General features: G+C 48.3%; 1 protein-coding gene across 1 annotated transcript in view; it reads left to right on the top strand.

Moving 5' to 3' along the window:
• Positions 1–62: 62 nt before the first annotated feature.
• Positions 63–16,765, top strand: part of NUP98 (nucleoporin 98 and 96 precursor) — a 67,981-nt gene continuing 51,278 nt past the window's right edge. Inside the window, exons 1-5 of the mRNA XM_066619439.1 lie at positions 63–202; positions 7,261–7,318; positions 8,290–8,392; positions 8,779–8,880; positions 8,966–9,145. Of these exons, the coding sequence (XP_066475536.1) occupies positions 8,317–8,392; positions 8,779–8,880; positions 8,966–9,145 (358 nt within the window). The 5' untranslated portion in view covers positions 63–202; positions 7,261–7,318; positions 8,290–8,316. The remainder of the gene's footprint in view (positions 203–7,260; positions 7,319–8,289; positions 8,393–8,778; positions 8,881–8,965; positions 9,146–16,765) is intronic.

Below are 16,765 nucleotides of genomic sequence, written 5' to 3' on the forward strand. Positions count from 1 at the left end.
CGCTTTCAGGGGCCAGAGCGCGCGCAAGGTCTGACGCAACGGGGGCCCTGCACTTGCGTCTGCGTCGTGACGCAGTTTCCTTTTCCCTGTGGCGACTTCTTGCGCGAGGCGGCGGTTGCGGTGCGTCGTTGTGCTCGTTCTGCGGGAGGCGCGCGAGGAGCGGTGGGCCGGCGGGGCGGCGCGACGCTCCTCGAGGCCTCAGGTAGGCAGGCAGGCGGGCGGGCGGGCGGGCGGGAGGGAGGGAGGCTCGGCCTGCGCTGGGCGGGAGGCTCGGCCGGCCCTCAGGGAGGGCCGCGGCCTGCCGCGAGCGTCCCTGCCGCGGGCTGCTGGTGCCGAGCAGCCGCCCCGCGTCTTCGCCGCCCGGAGCCGGGGAGGCTCGTGTTGACGCGGCCGGGGGGCAGGAGAGGCAGAGCCTCCCCGCCGGCCCCATTTGGAAAGAGCACTGCTGGTGAGGCGAGGCAGGGAAAAGTCGGGCGGCGTCGGCCCTTGGGGCAGGGATGCGAGGAGGCAGGTGAGGCAGTTCCCCTTCTCCTTCAGAAGTCCTGCCAGCAGGGAAGGTGAGGCAGAGCCTCCCCACCAGAGTCCTTCGAAGTTGTGCGTGGCTTGAGTGTGCTCGAGTGCTTCACACGGCGGCCGTGGATAGGCTCTGCCTCACCTGCCCCCACGCACCATACATGCCTGCTCAAAGGCGCTCCAGCACCAGCCTTGTTTAGGGAGCGGAGAATCAGGCAGTAGGTCTGTAGCTTGAGAAACAAGGACGAGGTTCCTGGGTGGAAAGCATCAACGTGGATGTGCTGCGCAGTTGGAGCTTCGCTGTGTGTGCAGCGTTGTGGGTCAAGGAGAGCCTTGGGCTGGGCAGTGGCCAGGTGCCTCGGCCTGTGGGAGAGACCAGGTTCTAGCATAAGGGTAGGCAGAAGGAAGGGCTGTTGCAAGAGGGTTCGCTCTCTTTCCTGTTAAAGAAAAGGTAGCGTCCTCTTCAGTGGGAAGTTTCAAGAGGCTGTGGAGCATCCATTGGAGGACAGTAGTGCCCTGGGGAGAATGGGCCAGGGGTCTTCTTCGTGTTCCCTTTTTCTGCAGTCCTATAATGTTCTTGTAAGTGGGGAAATGGGCTCATGACCAGTCACGACAATGTGGTTGTGAATGTTGCTTGTACGCATTCATGAGTGAAATACAGAATTGTAAGCGCTTGCATGTTTCTGGAATTTCAGCATGGTGAATACCTGTGCGTTTGATATAAGAATTGAGATCTGCGTCTGCTTAAGAATGGTTGTGGCACTGGGCATCTGGACAGTGGTGGTGAAGACTGGGAGTCATGTGATTGTGCTGTGTGTTGTGTGTGTTTACAGTGTGTTGTGTGTGGCAATGGAAAAACATGGGAATATTGCACTCAAAATTTTTTAGAAACAGTGAAATATACGTAATGTGTGTTGAACAGGTTGTTTTGATAATACAAAATGGTCTTGAGTGTACTATAGCTTGTAGAGTTGAACTAATTGATACACTTCTGAAATTTCAAAGTACCGTATAGTAGTTTTTTAGCCACTAAGGGGCTAAATAGTAAATTGGGAACTCCCTGGTTTGAATTTTATCTGTACTGTGACCTCACAAACCCTTTTTCCTCTCAGCGCCCCCACTGGCAATCTGGAGAGAAAAATAATTCTTCGCTTACAGAGTTGTAAGGTGCACATCAAACACAGGTACACACCGCTTAGCTACATATACAATGGTGGTCAAAGCACAACAAAAGATTCTTAGTGAGACAGTCAGGTTTCCCATCACCTGTAGCAGAGTGTCTGTTTGCACAACATAGAGCCTTTTAATGCAACGAAGAGGCAATTTATTTCTAGTAGCCTGTGCAGCCAGTAGCCTGTGCAGACACTCTGGCAGAGAGTGTCTGTTTACTCAACAAAGGTGCTAAATTGTGCTAAATGTTCACTTAATGATCTAATCACATAACAATGGGGACCAGAAAACCTATCCCCATTGTTAAGTGGCACACACGTGTAATATAAGCGGAGCGGTCTGCATGCTCTGCATGCTCGTAAAGCTATACCAGTGTTAAATGAGGTTATGCATGTTACAGTAAGGGTGGTTTTCTATGTTTCTATCCTGTACTGGTAGCTAATTCCAAAGATTTTGTTTGCCAGGAGCCCGTTTTTCTCTTTTCCTTCTTTGCATTTCTGTGTGAGTTCAGGGATGATCCTCTGCCCCCTTCTCCTCCTAGTTTGGAGCTGAAGTGGGGGTGTGAAGTGGGGAGTGAAGTTTTGTTACTAGACTGCTAAGGTACTTGAGCATTAAAAACAACCCCTTCTCTTCTTTTCTGGACTCCGTGCTCCAAGTCTAGTCAGTCCAAATCAAAATGGTGCAAACACCCTGCCTTCCTTTGTAGCTAGCAGTGAATGTAACGACCGTTCACTTTGTTTTTCTGTGCTGTTAAGAACATAAGAACAGCCCCACTGGATCAGGCCATAGACCCATCTAGTCCAGCTTCCTGTATCTCACAGCAGCCCATCAAATGCCCCAGGGAGCACACCAGATAGTGTTGATGTCACTTGGGCCACAAGTGACAAAGTTGAAGCAATGAGCTTTCTACAAGCTGCCAACCTTGTTCTTCTATCCCAGGGGTCGGCAACCTGCGGCTCTAGAGCCGCATGTGGCTCTTTCAGCTGTCTGCTGCGGCTCCTCCCTGTGAAAATGGCAAAGGGGTTAACAGGAGGCACCTGTGTTGGGAGGGCAGGCTGCTTCCCTCCACCCCCTGAGCTCACTGCCCTCCTCTCCCTTCACCCCCACCTGCCCTGCATTGGTTTCCCTTTTCAATTTTGCCTGCACTGCAGCCTTAAGCTCCCTGTTTTTCCCCTCCCCAACTCTCCAGCAGGCTCAGCCAATCAGCATCCAGCAGGCTCCTGGCTTTTTCTGCTGGAATGGCTCAGGGCCCTTCACTGGCTGACCACCAGCCAATCCTGAGCTGCCCTCCTCCTCAGCCATTGCAAGCCCTTGCAGCCCGCCTTTCCTTGAGCAGGTCCCCACTCAGTGCAAGGAGAGGCTTTTCCTCCACAGCAGAGGAGACATCCTGTGTGTCTACTCAGTAGTAAGCCCCATTACAGCAGATGAAGCTTACTCCCAGGAAAGGGTGCCTGGGATGGCAGCCTTGGAGCCCGCTCAAGGCCAAGCGCAAGGACGGGTGAGTGGGAGCCTGTGCAGGTCTGTTCAAGAGTAAGCCCCAATGTAGTCCCTGGGCTACTCCTAGGAAGGTGTGGAGGGCTGTAGCCTCAGCCTCCTCCTGTGCAGGTCTACTCACAAGTAAGCCCCACTGTAGTCAGTGAGGCTTCCTCCCAGGAAGGGGTGGAGGGCTGCAGCCTCAGCCCCCTTCTATGCAGGTCTACTCAAAGTAGTCAGTGAGGCTTCCTCCCAGGAAAGTGTGGAGAGGACTGCAACCTGAGAGCTCCAACCAACTTGTCTGCTTAGAAGTCCTGTTGTAGCCAATGGGGCTTACTCCCAGGATAGTGTGGAGAGGGTTGCAACCTGAGTGAGGGAGGCCAGGCAGGGCAGAAGCTGGCCTGTGGCTGCCCCCCCCTTCTCTTCCTCACCTCTGGAGTCTGTGTCCTTTTTTCCTTCCAGCAGGGTGCCTCTGGAAGGTGGGGGGAGTTCTTTAGTATCCATGTAAGATAAGCAGATGTCATAACCGCCATATGTATTGGAAGCCTGGAAGATCTGGTGAGGAGGTAGATGTGGTGTCAGCAGTGGCCCCTTTAGGGGTAAGGCCTGGGCATCCAGCTGAGTGTGCTGCACAGCTGCAGCCACTTGAAGGCAATAGGGCCATCAGGGATATAAGGGGCACCTGAGGAAGGGGGTGTGGGTTGTAGAAGGAGTGCAGGTTGGTGAGGAGAGGAGACTGACTGACTGGGCTTATTGACTTTGACTTGGATACTCTGACTGACTTACTTTGGAATCTGACCTTGGACTGTGACTTGGCTTATTGACTTTGGACTCTGCCCTGGATACTCTGACTGACTTTGTGACTAATGGACTGCTGGAGACACTGGAGTTTGGTGTGTGGCTGCTGTGCCCAAGACCTGCTGAGGACCAAGGGGCTGCTGTAGTGGTGGGAGGCTGCTGGCAGGAGAGAGGACCTCTTCAGGTTGAACAGGCGAGCTGCCCTGGAGGTGGGGTCCAGCAGGAGCGCAGGGCAGAACCAGGGTCATTTGTTGGGGGAAAGAAGGGGAGCTAATTTGCTTAAAGTGGGCCTAATTCTCCAGGCAGAGAATGGCCTTGGAATCAGGCAAAACACCATAGAGGACCAGGAGTCTGAAAACACATAAGAACATAAGAACAGCCCCACTGGATCAGGCCATAGGCCCATCTAGTCCAGCTTCCTGTATCTCACAGTGGCCCACCAAATGGCCCAGGGAGCACACCAGATAACAAGAGACCTCATCCTGGTGCCCTCCCTGGCATCTGGCATTCTGACATAACCCATTTCTAAAATCAGGAGGTTGCGCATACACATCATGGCTTGTACCCCATAATGGATTTTTCCTCCAGAAACTTGTCCAATCCCCTTTTAAAGGTGTCTAGGCTAGACGCCAGCACCACATCCTGTGGCAAGGAGTTCCACAGACCAACCACACGCTTTGTAAAGAAATATTTTCTTTTGTCTGTCCTAACCCGCCCAACACTCAATTTTAGTGGATGTCCCCTGGTTCTGGTATTATGTGAGAGTGTAAAGAGCATCTCCCTATCCACTCTGTCCATTCCCTGCATAATTTTGTATGTCTCAAACATGTTCCCCCTCAGGCGTCTCTTTTCTAGGCTGAAGAGGCCCAAACGCCGTAGCCTTTCCTCATAAGGAAGGTGCCCCAGCCCCATAATCATCTTAGTCGCTCTCTTTTGCACCTTTTCCATTTCCACTATGTCTTTTTTGAGATGCGGCGACCAGAACTGGACACAATACTCCAGGTGTGGCCTTACCATTGATTTGTACAACGGCATTATACTAGCCGTTTTGTTCTCAATACCCTTCCTAATGATCCCAAGCATAGAATTGGCCTTCTTCACTGCCGCCGCACATTGGGTCGACACTTTCATCGACCTGTCCACCACCACCCCAAGATCTCTCTCCTGATCTGTCACAGACAGCTCAGAACCCATCAGCCTATATGTGAAGTTTTGATTTTTTGCCCCAATGTGCATGACTTTACACTTACTGACATTGAAGCGCATCTGCCATTTTGCTGCCCATTCTGCCAGTCTGGAGAGATCCTTCTGGAGCTCCTCACAATCACTTCTGGTCTTCACCACTCGGAAATGTTTGGTGTCGTCTGCAAATTTAGCCACTTCACTGCTCAACCCTGTCTCCAGGTCATTTATGAAGAGGTTGAAGAGCACCGGTCCCAGGACAGATCCTTGGGGCACACCGCTTTTCACCTCTCTCCATTGTGAAAATTGCCCATTGACACCCACTCTCTGCTTCCTGGCCTCCACCAGTTCTCAATCCACGAGAGGACCTGTCCTCTAATTCCCTGACTGTGCAGTTTTTTCAGTAGCCTTTGGCAAGGGACCATGTCAAAGGCCTTCTGAAAGTCCAGATATATAATGTCCACTGGTTCTCCCGCATCCACATGCCTGTTGACCTTTTCAAAGAATTCTAAAAGGTTCGTGAGGCAAGACTTACAGAAGCCATGCTGACTCTCCCTCAGCAAGGCCTGTTCGTCTATGTGTTTTGAGATCCTATCTTTGATGAGGCATTCCACCATCTTACCTGGTATCGATGTTAGGCTGACAGGCCTATAGTTTCCCAGGTCCCCCCTCTTTCCCTTTTTAAAAATAGGCGTGACATTTGCTATCCTCCAATCTTCTGGCACCATGGCCGGAAGATTGGACACAGGACAAGAATGTATGACAAAACTAACTAAAAGCTACAAGAGGGGGCTACATTATAAAAATGGGACCTATAAGAGCATAAAGGTACAAAAAAAAACAACACTATATATGCAGTGTTATCTTCATTTTAGATGTCAAAAGGGTTTTGTGGCTCCTGAGGTTTTTTTTCCTCCGGAAAACGGGTCCAAATGGCTCTTTGAGTTTTTAAGGTTGCCAACCCCTGTTCTGTCCCATGTAGAAAAGAATGAATATCGTCTCCTTGGGCAGATGAACCGTCTATCAACAGGCCAGACCATCTGTTTGTGCTGAAAGCCACTGAGATATCTGGGAGAATTAGCAGGGTTGCATTTCCCTTGTACTCTTGGTGTAGGTCATCTATCAGGTTATTCAAGAGAGTTACCATGCCAGAACCAGCCCTGAAGCCAGATTTAAATAGATTCAGAGACTTGGTCGCAAAACATACTTGAAGTTAAGCAATAACCATTCACTTTAACACCTTACTAGTAGTTAGTCTCCTCGAATCCAAAGAGCTTTCTTCAGGAGCAGTCCCAGAAACATTGGGACTGTCTTCACTTTATAGATCCTTATTACATTTTTAACACAACTGGTCAATCATTTTCTGTTAGCCATTATAGGTCAAGATGGGCAAAAGGGTTGAGCGGGCGTTTGTTAGGCTACATTCATCCAAAGACCTTGTCCATGTATTTGAGCTACAGCAATTTGTTTTGTAAAACAAGGAAATTATACTGAATGTTCTTTGAAGCAGAGACCTGTAGCATTCACATAAAGGCAGATATGAGTGATTTTATCCTCAAAGTGCTTAGGGAACAAATTACTGTATGTCTCCAAGTATTTCTTCACATCACTCCAGGGGCTAAGTTGGAAGAGGCTTTGCACCACTTGGAAAGAACTCTTCTGAGTCTTGAGATGCTGTTGTGGTGAAAAAGCATTGCTGTTTTTCCTCTATGCCACTGCATAGGCTAGATAATCAGCTCTCGCTTGTGTTAGAATTTCTGACGCTTTAGACTACTGTCTAAAAAGAAGGCAGTTTTTTGTCATTTAAACTGAGTAATATACTGGTATTCATTTTATTTGTTTTAATATTTGCGTATTTTTGTCTCTTGCCAACAACCATTGAATTTTGCCTGTAGTTAAACCTCAAGGCAGCCCTTTATCTAAATGTGATGGTGTCTGTGCCTGCCCAGCTCACTCTGTCTGCTTTTAGCTGAGTATTATTGTGAGGTAATCACGTGGCATGCAGTGTAGGCAGCATTTTTGCCAAAGTAGGCAGAACTGTGACTCCTGATCGAGTCTGTCACTTTTTCACTCAAATTGTTTATAAAGATGTAAAATGCTAATTTTGGTATATCTTTGTTATAGGATAACCAGAATTTTCCAGAGATGAATGTGGTCTGTGAGGAATAGCTTGCTGTTAAAGGTGAGTTTGAATACGTAGTGATAGTGTAAAATCATTAACACCTTCATACAAAAACAGAAACTGAGCTGTTGATTATTCACAGTGTTTATGTGGCTTGTGTGAGGCTGGGGCTAGTGTGAATGCAAAGGAGTAGTGGGTTTCTGCTGGCTATAAATATTAGAAGCAGCAGAGGTCTCTAGTGAAGCATTTTTCAAATGCCAAGCAGCTGCCTGTTGTATGGGCAGCTTGGCCTCTGGCATGGTTTAATACACAAAATTCTGATTATTTCAGCTCAGTTAATCCCAAGGCAATTTCTCATGTGTCTGTGCTTCTAGTACTGCTGTACAAGCTGCTGTTCAGGCTACTGACCTTAGGTGTGCTTTTCTTTTCACTTTGGGGGGGAAGGGAAGTACTTTATTTTGTGAATATGGTGAATTTGTGGATTAAAAATTTTTTTTTAATCCAGAAGTAGGATGAAATTGTCATGATTGTGGAACATCTTTAATGGTACTTGATAAACTTACCATGTCCTTTAATTTTGCACAATGATATGGGCAGATATCATTGTGCACTGGGTTTTGGCAAATTTGTTTGCAAAGAACTGCACTGGTTGTTTCCTCTGCTTACATGAGGTTGTGAGAACGACTACAAGAATGAGAACCATAAATACTTCAGTTATGTAGAAACTGATGAATGTAGGCGTGTAGAGAATTTCCAGTCCTCATGTAGCTGACAAGTGTGCCAGTGTCAGGTTCTATTGTCCAGAAGTTATTACGTTTAAACTCTGCTGTCTTAGCCCTTTTTTTTGGTCCTCTTTCAGCCCGAATCTGCCAGAGGGTGTATTTCCTCTGTCATGCAAGTTTTCTGCAATACGATGCTGTGTCTGTATTTTTTCCCCCCACAATATCTGTGTTTATCTGGCGTATTCAGATAAATCCAAATGTAGACTTTTCCAAAACCTTGTTACTCTAACACTTGTTTTCTCTGCTTAGGTTTTGAGATCCTGAAAAAACTGCAGAATGTTTAACAAATCATTTGGAACACCTTTTGGAGGCAGCACAGGCGGCTTTGGGACAACTTCAACTTTTGGGCAGAGTAAGTGCAATTCACTGATTGTGACAAAGTTTGTGGCTGAACAGTCAGTTTGAGATGAAAGATTTTTCTTGTGAATTGAGTTCAACAGTAAGTGTTGGAAGCTGCTCCAAGAGCCTGGAATCAGTTGACCTCGGGCTCCTGTGTGTTCTCTGTCAAATATTGTCTGATTTGTTAAGTGTGTGGCCAAAGTGTGGTCTTGGAGAGCTTGCCTAGGGAATGGGGTGTAGGCCAGCAAGCAGCCCACTTCCATTTGGGACAGCTTCATTTCCTGCAGGCTATCTGGGGCAGCTGCTGAGTACGCTGCCACCAACGCTTGCTCAGCAGTTTCTGTTCTCTTGTGTGCTCTGGCCAAGCTGTCTCATTTGCCAGCTCTTATTGTTTTCCAGATGCTGGCTTTGGCGCTACGAGCGGAGGAGCATTTGGGGCATCTGCTTTTGGGTCAAACAACAACACAGGGGGACTCTTTGGGAGCACGCAGGCCAAGCCAGGTAGTGCTATCACTCCTTGCTCACAGTTCCTTCGTTCTAGCATACTTGTTTCCTGTTTAATGTGATTGGATGTTTGTGGTTTCAGGAGGGTTGTTTGGCTCCAGCACCTTTAGCCAACCAGCCACCTCCTCCACCAGCACTGGCTTTGGGTTTGGAACATCTACAGGAACCTCCAGTGGCTTGTTTGGGACAGCAAGCACCGGCGGTGGCCTCTTCTCATCCCAGAACAATGCTTTTGCACAGAATAAACCAGTGGGATTTGGCAGTGAGTATAGTCTTCATGGTCTTTTTAAAATTCGCTTTAATAATTCTTTGTGCAACGCAGTTGGCCTGGTCATGTTGCTGAGCAAAATATGCTGACTTAAAAGTTGCTTCCACTCCATTCTGTTCCTGTTCTGTTGGCTTTGATGTTATGTGGTCTGGATTCCCGTTCCTGACAGTGTCCTAGTCCTGATGTGGTGGGTTTTTTCTCATCAGAAGAATTGGAAATGTTGCAGGAGTGCTGTGACGTCCTTGCTTTCATAAGAGTCTCTGTCCTGCTGTGCTGCTGTGAAGAATTTCTTGTACATGAGGCAGGTCTTTGTTCTTCTTGCTCAGTATTGTCTGTGTTGCCTGGCAGCAGCACTCCTAAATTTCAAGTGGGAATCTGGAAATGCCAGGATTGAACCTGAGGTCTTCTGCATGTCAAGCAGGTGTTCTGCTACCCTATTTCTTGATTTTGCCAGAGAATTTAAGCACATGGTACAGCACTCTGGTGGCTGACAGAATCGAAATTAAATTGATGAGGAAATGGGAATGCTGTGTTCTGTCATTCAGTGATGTTTAGATTGGGCAGCCTAGCTCTAGGAAGTAGGGCATAGATTGAGTATTTGCTTGGGGGAGCAGCACATCACTGCTGCAGCTCACTGAACCTGCTTAAAGTACTTTACAGCCCCAAACCTTGAGGTAACCTGTTTGGACAGCCCAAGATCTCCAAATGTCTGCAGTGGGGAGCCTAAAACTGCTGAATTGATGGCATAGGAATTCTCACTTCACTGTAGCAAGCATTTGAGGCAGAGCAGAAGGAGCAAGGAAGGGAGTGGTAGGGAGATGTTATAGGCCATCTTATTCTCTCCTTCCCCCCCTTCAAATGTGAGTGAGGTAGTGGTAGGCAGGTGGGGTGAATGTGCTAATGCCACTGAGCCAGGTATCTGACAGATGCTCTCCTGCTGTGCAGCAGCAAGTAGGTGGAGTGGACCCATGCTGTCCTTGATAATCCACTGCTTCTTTAGAAGGCTGTTGTTGTAATCTGAAATGCCATGTACATGGGTTGTGCTAGATAAGTAAAAGGTGGTATGTGAGAGGCACAGGTCCTGCAGAGTGTGGAGAATGAAAGTAAAGCAAATATCTCTTGTTTGGGATTAACTTGATAGGGAGATCATCCCGTGGCTGGTTACTCTCAGGTGCATATTATGCTGTAAGACAGGGCACAAACATTGAGAGAATGGATACACTGGGATTGGGTGAGACCTGTGTGGCACTGCCACTGGGCTCAGGGTCCAGCTAAGAGTGGATTAAATTATGCAGGAGTTGTCATGGGAGTTCCAGCAGCATGTAGAACTAGTGAAAGAAAACAAAAAAAGAGGTAAAGAACATATAGTTGTATAGTGATTGTATGTTCTTATTGGTTCTTTATGATGCTTCGACTTGCATAGCAGCCTTCTTCTAGGGCAGGGGTTCTTCACCTTCTTATGATTACAGACCCCCAATGGATTGCCCAAAATGTCCCCAAACCCCCTTTGCCAAACTGTCAAAATCATCATTGTCACCACCAGTCCTATTAGGTACCAGCATAAAAGAGGTCAATATCTTGGATTTATTTTACATATGAGTAGCTGGGAACAAAATGCCTCAGTCTGTTTTTAGAATGGTGGTAGTTAATAACTTTCCACAGATCTTTCCACAAGGACATGAAGGGCACTGTTGTCTTTGATGGCTCCACATCAGACCCTTTTGACATCCGAAGCGGAGTGAAGCAGGGCTGTGTTCTTGCACCAACCTTGTTTGGGATTTTCTTCGCTGTCCTGCTGAAGCAGGCCTTTGGAACTGCAACAGAAGGCATCTATCTCCGGACCAGATCAGACGGAAAGCTCTTCAACCTCTCCAGACTGAGAGCAAAATCCAAAGTCCAGCTGAAATGTCTGCGTGACTTCCTCTTTGCCGACGATGCAGCTGTCACTACCCACTCTGCCAAAGATCTCCAGCAGCTCATGGATCGTTTTAGCAAGGCCTGCCAAGATTTTGGACTGACAATCAGCCTGAAGAAAACACAGGTCATGGTTCAGGATGTGGACTCACCTCCCTGCATTACAATCTCTGAGCATGAACTGGAGGTTGTCCATGACTTTGTGTACCTTGGCTCAACGATCTCCGACACTCATTCTCTCGATACCGAGCTAAACAAGCGCATCGGTAAAGCAGCTACCACGTTTTCCAGACTCACAAAGAGAGTCTGGTCCAACAAGAAGCTGACGGAACATACCAAGATCCAGGTCTACAGAGCTTGCGTCCTGAGTACACTTCTGTACTGCAGCGAGTCATGGACTCTTCGCTTACAACAGGAGAGGAAACTGAGCGCTTTCCACATGCGCTGCCTCCGACGCATCCTCGGCATCACCTGGCAGGACAAAGTTCCAAACAACACAGTCCTGGAACGTGCTGGAATTCCTAGCATGTATTCACTGCTGAAACAGAGACGCCTGCGTTGGCTTGGTCATGTCGTGAGAATGGATGATGGCCGGATCCCAAAGGATCTCCTCTATGGAGAACTCGTGCAAGGAAAGCGCCCTACAGGTAGACCACAGCTGCGATACAAGGACATCTGCAAGAGGGATCTGAAGGCCTTAGGGATGGACCTCAACAAGTGGGAAACCCTGGCCTCTGAGCGGCCCGCTTGGAGGCAGGCTGTGCAGCATGGCCTTTCCCAGTTTGAAGAGACACTTTGCCAACAGTCTGAGGCTAAGAGGCAAAGAAGGAAGGCCCATAGCCAGGGAGACAGACCAGGGACAGACTGCACTTGCTCCCGGTGTGGAAGGGATTGTCACTCCCGGATTGGCCTTTTCAGCCACACTAGACGCTGTGCCAGAACCACCTTTCAGAGCGCGATACCATAGTCTTTCGAGACTGAAGGTTGCCAATACAAGTTAATAACTTATTCTAGCCATAGTTTTTTTATTGTTTAGAGACCCAATTCCATACCTCCGTTGGTTGATTCCCATATCCTCCAGGGATGTGGATACCCCCAATTGACAATCCCTTTCTAGGGCATGTGACAATATGACATGAACTGCCTGGGGAAAAACTCATAGTTGGGGGAGAGAATGTGCATGAACAGTGTTGGGGGACCCCCCCAGAGGAGCACCGTGGTCCCCTGCCCCTTTGAAATCATGTATGCCTGCCAGCTTTCCCGTTCTAGTATGTGAATGCCAGTCCTCCTTCATGCCACCACTCTCATGGCAAAAAAGGACTGCAGAATACTGCTACTGCCTGCTACCCACCGCTTTCTTTCCTTGGGAAGCTAAGGAGACTCAACCAAATGCAGGCTATCAGACAATGGTGGTGGTTCTTCAAGGGCTGTTTCCCAGTTCCCAGATGTCTCCCCTCCCCTAAAACTGCACTGGGGACCAGGGCATTAAGGGATTGGTAAACAGAGTATGGTTTACTGTTTTCTGCTCCCAACAAGCTTCCCCATTGAGTCCTGGGAACAGTGGTAGTGTGGAACCCATAACTGCTATGGGATAGCAGGAGTCAACTGGGCATATCTGTTGGCCCCCAAAATGTGTTATGTGGGATCCTTGCTGCCTCCCCCCCTTGGGCTTTCTCCTAGGCAACCACTACCTGGTGCTGCAGGGTCCTTGGGACTAGGAGGAAACTGATGCTGGCAATAGCTTCCATCGTTTGAGGAGCCTGGAGTTGGATGGATGGATACCACCATGGGGAGCCCCTGCATGCATGTACTTAGGACATTTAACTATTAAACTACTATCCTGGCCCGAGAAGTTAAGGCGGCCCCAGCCAAATATAGGCTAAATTGTGGATTGTGCTTGAAAAGTTTATGTAGACTTCTTTCTCTGGTCCTACTTGAGTTTTCAGATTTGTTGGAGCCAGTCAGAGGCTTTGTTAGAACGGAGCAACTAATATTCTGATCAGTGACCTGTGGGTCTAGGCTCTCTTATAGGCTATAGGCCTCTCTTTAGCTCCACACCACCAAATGGGTTTTTTTCTCTCCTAGGCAGTCTATGATGTATTGAACTTGAACAAGAACCTCTAGGGCTTGTAGTTTTAGGAAACAGAGAGGTGTGTCCCCTGTGTCAGTGGTTCTCAAACTCTGAGGGAGTTTTACTCTCTCAGTAAGTCTTTGTGGGGGAGGTTCTAGGGCAGTGACGCGATCCCCAGGATTGCATCGCTAAGGAGGGATGAGGGGGGATGCTTCTGACTTACGTTATGTAGGCAGGACACCAGGAGGTGCAGGGAGTCCTGCGCAGCGCTCGCTGAGGCTTGTAAAGTTCAGAAACAGCAGGAGCAAAGCTCCTCCTGCAAAATGGAAGTGCTTTGTGCCTGCTTTTTCTGAATGTTCCGAGCCTCGCGGTGCGCTGTGGAGGGCTGCGCAGGGCTCCCTGCACTTCCTGCAGCCTGCTGCAGCCCTGCCTACATAATGTAAGTCAGAAGCACCCCCCTCGCCCCCCATACGGACACAATCCTGGGGATCACTTCCTTCCCTTTCCCCGCCCCCTTTCAGGGGAAACCTTTACACGAACTGGTGGGTCACGACCCACCAGTTTGAGAACCACTGCTCTGTGTGATTGACTTTCTCAAGAACTGCAAGTTCCAGAGCCCTTTTGTTCCTACTGGTTTTTCTTGTGCATAGGTAGGTGCATATGGCAGAAAGAGGAGCACTATAGTAATTGAAGGCATTAAGATGCAAGAGGCGGCAGGTGGCAGCTCTGCTAATAGCATTCACAGGTCTGAGGCCACTTCCAAGTGCATGAGTTTTGTCTCTTGAGTGCACTGAAGAACTAACACTAGATCAGAGAAGCAAAATCTTTCCTAAAAGGTCATTTGTTGTATGGTCATATTTCATGCACTACGTGTCATACAGTCAGTCAGAAATAAAAGGAGCTCACTGCAGACACTCGCTGATAAGTCAGTCTCACAAATAAGTCGAGAGCAGGTTTTGAGCAAAAAATCTGTGAGCCTCCGATAAGACGGGGGTTAAACTTAGGGGGTGTGTGAATCTGACAAATTTTGTTTGATTTTACCTGAGGCCAGATCTTGAAAAATAACCTACCAGTAGTTCTTACCTAAGAACTGTATAGTCTCTGATTTATTAAAAACATAGTATGTATTAAAAACGCAGTGTGCATACATAGTATGTGTATGTATATGTACATAAACGTGTATGTACATAGTATGTATACATAGCATAACAAAAACACTATTAAAATGGGGTGTGTACATGGTATGTATACGTGTGTGTTGGCATCCTTCAGTCTCGGAAGACTATGGTATCACACTCTGAACAGTGGTTCTGGAACAGAGTGTCCTCTCCAGTGCGTGAAGCCTGGATAAAGTAGATATGGAGGATAAACTGTTTCCTATGCAGCAAATCCCCGCTCTCCATGTCGCTGAAATGGTCCAATGGAAAGGCAGAACCCAATACGGTTGGTTCCAGAGGCGTCGCAGGAGTTGCCAGAACATGACTGTGTTCAGCCATGAACTGCCTTAGATTTTGGATTTTGCTTTGGGGTTGACTCTTGAAACCTTTTCCACAACTGGATGTAGCCACAAGGCAGTGGAGGTTTGGGATCAGAGTTTTCCTTCTCTCAGATGAGCTGCCTTCCCAGGCTAATGAGTCCCATCTACCCAGTAGCTGTTTAGTCACCTCTTACGACAAGTACAACCTCAAACTGAGGGCCTATTCTTATCCCCAGCCCCCAGGGGACTATGCATACATAGCATAAACATTATTAGAAACAGTCTCTAATTTATTAAAAACCATGATCTATTTCATAGATCATAAGGTACATTTTTATTCATTAGCTTTTAAAATTGTATTCTTCACAACCTTTTTGAAAACACTATAAAGAGTGAGGCCACAACCCCGTCCATACTTTCCTGGGAGTAAACACCATTGACTTTAATGGGACTTATTTCTGAGTAGACAAGCCTAGGTTTGGGCTCTTAAGTCAACAGCATACCATATGCTGTAAACAGCATACCAGTATAATCATTACTCGAATCCTCCTTTAAGGTGCCTTGTGTGCTAAGTCAGAAACTCTATACATAGAACACACAGCATACAACTGGGAGGGTGCAATTCAATTCATGGCAGAGAGACAAATAACAAGGAGTGACTGTGCAAGTGCAGCTGCACATAGTTGCACCCGATTTGCTATGAAGTAGATCCTCCTCAAAGGACAGGCAGCGGTGCCTCCTCTGGGCCTGGGGGGAGGTATCCCAGCAGCTGCTCCGCCTGCACCCAACCAGTCCCCCCATTGTGCCTGGAGCTGTAGAACGCGCTACAGTCCTGGCGCCTGCTGAGGTAGGGAGCCGAGTGGGGGCATTCTGGCTGCTGCTGCCAGCTCCACCACCAGACCAACAGAGCAGGGAGCGTGTGGAGAGCGTCCTGCACTACCCACTCCCTGCCTGCCGCAGCCGCGCACATGGGAGTGGGCAGTGCAGGATGCTCCCTGTGCGCTCGCTGCCCTCTGTTGGTCTGGCGGCAGCAACAGCCAGCCTGCCCCCGCTCCACTTCCTTCCCCTGCAGGCGGCAGGACTGAGGAGGGGAGTGCACGCGGTGGGTTCTGAGAGGGTGTGAAGGAGCCCCGGACTGCAGGCTGCCCCCACACACCCTGCTTCCTCTGAGGCTCTTCTATCTCCAGGCACAACGGGGGGAACCAGCTGGGAGCAGTCAGGTGGGGGGTGCAGCTGCCAGGAATGCTGCCCATCCTGAAGAATTCTTCCATCACCTGGGTGTAGATGGCCTTCTCTGTCTGCCTGGTGACTGCGGGGTTAAGGCGAGGGGGCGATTCACCCAGGATTTGGGGGCACAAATTTCTCGCTGTACAGGCAAGTATCTGTGGTAAAGGAACTTAAGTTAGAAGACACCAATGAAGCATCAAATCCTTCAGAACAGACAATTGGTTTACAAGTACAATATACCTTTGACTGGAACCTGTAGAAATGCTGCTTGGGCAGTGCTCCAAAGTGTACTGCCTTTGCCCAGTGATTGTATGTTGATATAGTTTGAAAAAAATAATAGTTGGCAAGAAAGATGTGTTCTGTGTTGGGTATGTCAGTGCTTTCTCTGCCTCTATCCTTTAAAAACATTTACATGTGTTATACTTGCTGTGCCATTGGGAAATCCACCCCAAGTGCCCTCTAGGCATGGGAGGGGGTGAGGGGCAGAGAAGCAATGCTCAGGAAATGGAAGGATGTCAACAGAATTGCTTAAATTTGTCTCTCTGAAGTTCTAGGCAGGGGATTGTTTTCCACATGGGTTTGTGATTGATTGAAAAAGCAGCATATTCTGAAAATTTTCAATGGATCAAGTGGGGAGGAGGTGCCAGGTGGTGGTGGGTTGTTTAGATGTTGCTCGCTGTCTTGATTCTTGATTTAGAAAGTTACCCGAAGAGAGAGAGGAAGTGGAGGCAGGGGAATCGTTTGTATTTGGGAATACTTCTAATCTAATTTCAGAGTCTCTTAGGAAATTCAAAAATGGTCTTACATCTGTGTGTTCAAGTAAGGCAAGCAATGCCATTTTGCTGCAAATGGGCTGGCCAGTTTGGGCTTACTGGAGCTATTAAGGTATAGATTAGTTGGTTAGAACTGTGATTTGGAATGAGTG

The sequence above is a fragment of the Tiliqua scincoides genome, chromosome 3, assembly GCF_035046505.1.
Source record: "Tiliqua scincoides isolate rTilSci1 chromosome 3, rTilSci1.hap2, whole genome shotgun sequence".
NCBI lineage: Eukaryota > Metazoa > Chordata > Lepidosauria > Squamata > Scincidae > Tiliqua > Tiliqua scincoides.